The sequence below is a fragment of the Sinocyclocheilus anshuiensis genome, unplaced genomic scaffold (genome assembly GCF_001515605.1).
Source record: "Sinocyclocheilus anshuiensis isolate Anshui unplaced genomic scaffold, SAMN03320099.WGS_v1.1 scaffold552, whole genome shotgun sequence".
Lineage (NCBI taxonomy): Eukaryota > Metazoa > Chordata > Actinopteri > Cypriniformes > Cyprinidae > Sinocyclocheilus > Sinocyclocheilus anshuiensis.
In genome coordinates, this window is record NW_015554362.1 from 937,187 (window position 1) to 945,398 (window position 8,212).

Here is an 8,212-nt window from a genome sequence, read left to right on the forward strand (position 1 = left end):
GAATGACAGACAGACAGACAGACAGATAGATAGATAGATAGATAGATAGATAGATAGATGATAGAATGACAGACAGACAGACAGAATGATAGAACTATAGATAGAATGACAGACAGACAGATAGACAGGTAGATAGATAGATAGATAGATAGATAGATAGATAGATAGATAGATAGATAGATAGATAGATAGTGCAAGAAAAAACAAACAAATAAACAAATTAATACAAAAATGTAAATAATATAGAATTAAAATAAAATGAAATAGAATAAAATAAAATAAAATCATTCATTGCATTTATATAGCGCTTTTCTAAGGACTCAAAGCGCTTTGCATTCTGGGGGGCGGGGTTGGGAGGGGTATAAAATGGTTGAAAGGATATGGTAGCAAAATAATTAAAGTCTGTTTTTCACATCTGAGGGCTCTGCCGAAAAAAAAGGTTTGAAAACAAAAGTTATAAAAACAAACAAAACGAAACTGAAAAAAAGATAAAAAATAATGTAATAAGTAAAATAAATAAACAAATACATAAAATACAATAATGGTTGATAGGATATGGCAGCAAATAATTATTTCACTTCTGATGGCTCTGCCAAAAAAAAAAAAAATGAAAACAAGAGATATGGAAAAAGAATAGAAAAATAATGTAAAATAAATAAATAGATAAATGCTAACAGACAGAAAAAAAAATCAATTCTGAGGGCTCTGCCTTTTCGAGTCCTCAGCGCAGCACTGATATCATTCTGTCTCCTACTTATACTTATATCAAGAGCCTCACCAGGGAAACTCTGACACTCGGAGTTCACTCCTGCTGCTGCTTATAAAGCTGTTGATCCATGATATCCCACAACAGCTCAAATATTGATATGCTTTGGATGACAAAACAAATCTGTAGATGAAAGCCAGTCGGCATGAGGTCACAAAAAATAGTCTTATTTCGCAGATGTGATACATTGAGTTTCTTCAGACTGACTAGAGTGTGTAAAAACACCACACAACACCAGGGATGACTGCGCAACAGTTGTATTTGCAGAATATATGAAAGTCAACATGGTGTGCTTGGGTTATTTGGAAAAGAGTATCAAATTTAGGGAGAAAAACAGATGGTTTCCATCTTACCCGAATAGCTCCCTAGTCTTGGAGCATTGCTGTCGACACCATCGTAAAAGTCTAGTGAGTCCCAATTGTGTTCAGTGGAAAAAGTCACAACTGTTATCTACAGAAAAAAATACACAAAAATATTATAAAATATATAAAATACAGAATATTTTTATTTAGTTTTGAGTGAAATATGTCATATTTAAAGGTTAATTTTAATAAATAAATAAATATTGTATAAATATAAATAAAAATGAGCCATGGTCTGATAAGTATATAAATAAGTACAAATAAGTATATAATCATGCAATACTTTAATAGGCTTATAAATCTTTAAAATGGGGAGAAAACACCTCTCATCTCTTTTGTTGTTGACGTCAAAGGCTGTATATTCAATCAAATGGTGAAATCTGTCACTTGGTAATATGACTAATGCTAAATCAACATTAGGTCCAGTGTTTGTTCCATGTGTTTGGATGATGAATCACATTTATGCTGTTGTTTTTGTATTTACACAATTTTCCTCTTCAGTTTATATCATGTTAATAATTTTGCATATTGTTTGCCTAAGCAGTATAATGATAAAAAATCCTGGTACTTTGTTTGATGTCCAATGTAAAGCAAAACGAACTGAGAACCACCGCTGTACATTAGATATCAGCCATTAAAAACCAATATTGGTTAACCATTACTACATCAATAATTTTTTCCCCTGTATAACATATTGCATCACTATAAAATGCAGTATTACCTGCTCAAAACTTCAAAAGTTGTAAAGACTAGCAAAAATGTAATAGCGTATTCAACAATAAAGCAAAGCAGATAATAATTGGATTCCCTTGATGATATTTTTATCCCCCGGCAAGCATTAAGTAATCAAACACACTTCTACTAATCATAATCCACAATGTTTTTCAGATGACACTACAAAAAAAAAAAAATGTTTTGTCTCACTTGGATTCCAGTTCCCTCCGGCACAAAGACCTTCCAAACACAGTTCCGATGGTTGTCATAGGGATCGGGGTAACCCGGAGACAGAATGGTCCCGCGGCGCGTGGTCAGAACTCCTCCGCACGGAACTGAAAGACAGATTTCAGAAAAAAAGACTAAACATGGCACAGAGGCACAACAAACAAAATCAAGTAAACAAGGCCTTTCTGAGCCAAACGATATGGAAAGATAAATATATAATAAAATAAATAACTACAAAAATAAAAACAGATTACAAAGAATTGTGTGATTATGTAAAGAATTATAAAATAAAATAAATAATGAATAGTACTTAATAAATAAAATAAAATAATAGTATTTTAAGAGCACCTTAAGAGATATAAAGTATAGTCACACTCTAAAAAAATCCTGGGTTATTTTTTTAACCCAAATGCTGGGTTGAGCCTTTTGGGTCATTTTTTTGGGTTATTTTTTTCAGTGTTTGGGTAGTTTTTGACCCTGTCCTGGGTCAGACATAACAACCCAATGTTTGGGTAGTTTTTGTGTTACTCAGATCCTGGGTCAGACGTAACCCAGCGGTTGAGTTATTTATTGCGGGGATTTTGCGTCTTCTCTTCACGAGAGAGCAGTTCTAAGCGCCATCGAATTGATGCATTCTTCGGTAAAATACAGGTTTGTGTATATTTTATTTTATCTATAAAATCATTACTGTGCTGTATATCGTTCAATTTTATGCAGAGCAACATACAGGTGCGTGGTGTGAATCACCTTTAAGGAGTGTCGCGGTCTTTTCACGTGATGGAAAAGCCTGATGCTTTGCATAAAAAAACAATTTTATTCATAAAGATACAGCATATAATACTTTGGATGTTAAAACATGTCCTCAGAGCTGTTTATTGTATTGGCAGGTTATGGAGTCACAGCATGTTTCGGCTAGAGTGAAACGCAGGGCGGTGGTCCGTTAGCAGTTCCCTGCCGAACATGACTCCAGCTCGGGTACGAGAACCAGCGCCGTTACGGTGGAAACAGAATAACAGAGACTGGTCGATTACACGTGAATTACTTCTGTTTAATGTTGCATTTTTCTTCTAATGTTTGTTAAACGAGTTTAAATACAAGCAATATGTATAGCCTATTAAAAACGATATAAACAATGCTGTAAATGTTAAATAAAGGAAAATAAAGGAAGTTATCATGCAAACCAGTGGTTGTGTGAAGTACTTTAGAAAAGTTTAGAGGACTTAAGTTAATCGGTAAACATTATTTAATGTATGAAGAAAAAAATAAGATAGTAATATAGTAAAAATGAAAAAACCCAATTTGCTGGGTACATTTAACCCAAGATGGGTTCTGTCCTATATTTACCCAGCCCTTGGGTTAATAACAACCCAAATTGGGTTGTTTTTAACCCAGTGTTTTTTAGAGTGCAGATATAAATTTGACATGAATTCAACATGAAACATTTTCACAATCCATTTGAATGTTTTTTCAACACTAGAGAAATAAATCAAGTAAAGCCCTCTGACAAAAATTATGTAACAAATAAAATAAAGAAAACTAATAATATTAATAATAATAATGGTGAGTGACAAGCCAAAATGCTTTAAAAGAGCAATTTAAAAAACTTTTTTTATGCTGACTTTAAAGATGCGTAAAACATTGAGGGGATATCTGAACAACAACGACCACCACCACCACCAAAAGAATGCATTCTTTTTGTTGCACAACTACATTATTGATTACCTTGCAGCTACTGTATAATATTTTCTATTCTAAAACGAGCTGCATTCAAAAGCACTATGTGAGAACGGACTACTTTTAATGATGCTCTTGCTGAAGCAACCAGCCAACAATCAACTGGGTCGGTCCATCTTTACGTAACTCCAGCGAGATGTCATTACCAGGTGCAGATTTGAAGTATCACACATTTATGTTAATACATGTCGCGGCGTCTGCTTTAATCTAGCATGGACATAACGGACTAGGTATGCATTAACAAAAAGGCACCTTATTTTGCATGCATTACGCCCCGGGAATTCGAACAACTGCTTCCAGATCCAGTGTCCCATACGGAGTGGCCATGGCCACAATCTCTGAGACCTTCATCTTTTATATAGGCTTCATCCTGCTCTGCTTAAAACACATTATGCATTCATCATTTTCAATTATTCAACCTCGCACTCCTCCTATTTGAAGTTTCCTCTCATATTTCAGCCCACTGAAGGGAATCCTTTGAGCAGCAAGAAACTCTTATCTTCTGAAGAGTTATCAAGCTTAAGTGCAAGCATAATGATATTTTTGGTCACAGCCAGCCGACAGACACTTATTCAATCTATGTAAAACCGGACACTTGAGCAGATAAACAAAACTGGCTATTAAGACGGCATTTCAAGGTATATATATAAAAAAAAAAAATGGTTCACTCAAAAACAAAATTTGTCAATTTTTTGAACCCATATGACTTTCGTCTGCTGAGCACAAGAGGAATATAATGGGGGATGTTTTTTAAAGTTATGGAGGATAACAAAAAGCATCATTAAAATAACATTAAAGTAGTCTATATAAAGGAATCTATACTATATTCCAAGTCATGCAATACCTTTCCAATGCTGAACCGGCCTGAAATTAAATGACAATTTAATGAAAATGCAATGGACTTAACCATTGTGACCGGATTGTTGAGTTAGTAAGTAAATTATAGAGCTGAATCAGCTAAATTTGTGATTGAATCATTCAGACTGCTCTTGTGAACTGAATCAAAGAATCAAACTCAAAAGAATGATTCAATCACAAATCAGACATCCCTACTTTTTTCACAAACTGTGATGAATGCTTCCATTGAGTGGATGTCAATATTTTTTTTTATTGAAAAACCACTTGAGTTATAGATATAAATAGTAATACATAGTAATAGATATCAATCCATCATATGGCATCATAAGACTTGAAATTTAGCACAACAGTCATATGGACTGGTTTTAAAATACTTTTATGGTGTTTTTTGTTTACATTTTGCCCTATTATATTTGTATCATAACATGAAAAATAGTGTCCAACATAACAGTAAAAAAAGCAACTTTTCTGTTCAGCGGAATAAAAGAAAGTCATACAGGTTTGGAATGATGATATATTTATTTTTGGGTGAACTATTCACTTACATAAACCATCAAGACAGGTACAAACATTTTACGCTGGTCTCTGTTGGAGTATAAGTGAATGAAAAATTGCAAAACAATTCTGTAATCAGTATTTTTTTGTTGTTTTTCTGTGAAAACATTTAAACATCATTAAAATGAGAAACTTCTTTGAGAAGCTGCATTGCAAAAGATTATAATGTTTTCTTTCCACACTGGCAAATTGTTTTATCTGTTTTAAGCACAAGCATATTTTGTCAAATTTATGCTTAAAATGACAACAAAATCTGGAAACAGGGTAAGAAAGATACATTTAATTTAAGATATATTCACTGAAAACTACTTACTGATTTATCTTAATTTAAAGATGCTATTTGCCGGAAACATGACAAAATACTGATTAAGAAAGTGATTTATTGCACTAGATGCATTTATGCCTTCTTGGGAACTTGCAAAGCATAACCTTTTCATCATCAGTCAGTGACAAAGATACGTTACGAGTCCTTGGTATGTTAAATTACTGCTGATGTATGCTCACAATTACGGCATTGTGCTTTCTAATTGACCAGAAACACGTCATTTTAAATGACTTCAATTTTCCATTTTCATTAGCGCTTTCAAAACATTCAAAGCACACAAGCGTCAGCTAAGAACAAAAGCTGGGGGGAAAAAAAAAACACTAACTGGAATAAATTGAAAGGACGAGAAATGAATCTTCTGGCAAGCCTGACATTCTTTGTCACCTTTGGAGGGCTCAGTAAAGCTATTTTTATTTGCTTGTTGAGGCTTCGCCAGACATTGTGCTCAGCACCTTTTGTGTAGCTATCAATAAGCGCGAATCCTCTCTGGATGTTAACTACCGCAAGGGCGTTCTGTCTTCACAGGCAGTATTTGACGCTATCTGTCAAAGGCACTGAGGTGATCTGGAGGCCCGAGTCAATCACTTTGTTTTCAATCGCCAGGTGCACCTCCGGGCGGCACATCGTTGCTTTTGTACCGTGCAAAAAAAAAAAACTCACACATCAGTTCGTGCTTTAGCCTTTTCCTTCTTTATTCTCCCTTCGGTTGCCTGGAAGACCATGGTTAAATCTTCACAATTATTCAGTTGACTTCCATTTGGAGCACATCTATATTCCACAGGTGATGTCCCACACGCTCTCACGCCCCCGCTATAATCAAAAAGGTTTCCAGCTATGTTAATGTCATCATTAGCAGCCGGCGCTCAAAGAGAGGATGAGCACGTCGCTCGGGGCAGAAAGCAATTTCATGTAAATCAATGGAACGTGAGGAGACGCTACCATCAATAGAGTAACACACATGTGGGTAAAAGCTAATGTTAACACTTGATCATGGCTAGTACAAGTGTGTCGTTTGGTTTGCTAGCAATGCTAGACTCATGTAAGTTGTATGTAAGTTTAGTGTATGTCTTCATTTTGCTGGCTCTTTTTTTTGTCCATGGATGCACAGTAGCATTAAATTAATATTAAATTAAAATATAATGTTGTCACCCTATTTTAGATTAATACTCCAATTCCACAATTTTAATTATTACTAATATAATATAATTGCAGAATTATTAGCATCATTAGTAATAGAATAGAATAGAATAGAATAGAATATATTTTAGTAAAATAAATTACATTTCAATTTAGTTATTTTTTTTATTTTAGATAAGTAAATACTCAATATTAAATTCAAATGGCAAATTAAAATTAATGCTCTAATGGAAGAATTGGTATTTTTAGTAATATAATACGATACAATACAATACAATACAATGCAATGCAATGTAATGTAATGTAATGTAATTCAATACAATACAATAAAATACAATATAATTTTAATAAAACTATATTTCAATGTAATTACTATTTTATTAAAATTATTGTATTATACTTTTATAATCTTATTAACCTTTTTTTTTAGTTTTCAACTTTTAGATTAGTAAATACTAAATAAAATAAATTAAAATGGAAAATTAATGCTGTCACTCTAATTTAAAATAATGCAGAATGAATTTGATTTATTAGAAATATAATAAAATAATTTAATATTTTAATAAAATTTTAATGTAATTGTTATTTTAGATTAAATAATAGATATACTAAATTATATTATGAACAATATAATATAATTTTGAGATTGTAATTTAATGATTATTTTTCTATTTTAAATGAGAATGTAAATATGAAATATGAATAATACCTTGAAATATTACATTAAAAATTATTGTTGTCACTATAATTTAGATTACTGCTCTAATTGCAGAATTAGTATTATGCAGAAATAGTATTAAAATACCACTTTAGATAAATTAATAAAATATAACTATGATATTTTAATAAAATTAATAGCATTTTCTTTTATTATTATGTTAGATATATTAAATATACAAAAAAATAATTATTAAATACTAATTATTACATTAAGATTAATGTTCTAAATATATAATTAATTAGTATTCATCTCTATAGAGATATTTCCCAGTTTCAGTGTAGTTAGCTACTTTTTATACAGGTACTTCAGCACCAACGCTCGGCATTAGCAATACTACAGAAAGATTGCTATTATTACATCTTTTAAATACTAAAATGATGCCAATGATACCAGTGTTTCTGCAGTGCTGGTACCAACTCTATTCACCACCCGTGTGTGACTGACAGGTGACAGCAGACATGTCAAAATAGATCTGCCTATTATTATCCTTAAATCTGAAACTGAACCCGTGCCTCCCACATGTCAGAAGACTGTGTGCTAGGCCACGACATTAGCTGCTGAATAATGAGCATCAAAACATCCCAATAACAATGTGTGTGCATGTTATTTTAAGAATTATTTCAGGCGACACGGCATAAAGTGACAGAGGTGAATCCAGTAATGGACACATGGACCTGCAGCACCTGTGCAGAAAATGCCATAAAAAAATAATTACGTGGAGCAGTTACCAATAGCAACCCTGTGTGCAAAGCCCACACACTGTAAAAATGAATATAAAACTCCTGGTGATTCACTGAGGCTTTTCCCTTTAG

The 8,212-nt window shown here is 32.7% G+C and overlaps 1 protein-coding gene across 1 annotated transcript in view; it reads right to left on the bottom strand.

Moving 5' to 3' along the window:
- Window positions 1–8,212, bottom strand: part of LOC107671459 (CUB and sushi domain-containing protein 3-like) — a 292,685-nt gene that overhangs the window by 105,688 nt on the left and 178,785 nt on the right. The window contains exons 35-36 of the mRNA XM_016464380.1: window positions 2,053–2,177; window positions 1,120–1,216 (exon numbers count right to left, since the gene is read on the bottom strand). Of these exons, the coding sequence (XP_016319866.1) occupies window positions 1,120–1,216; window positions 2,053–2,177 (222 nt within the window). The remainder of the gene's footprint in view (window positions 1–1,119; window positions 1,217–2,052; window positions 2,178–8,212) is intronic.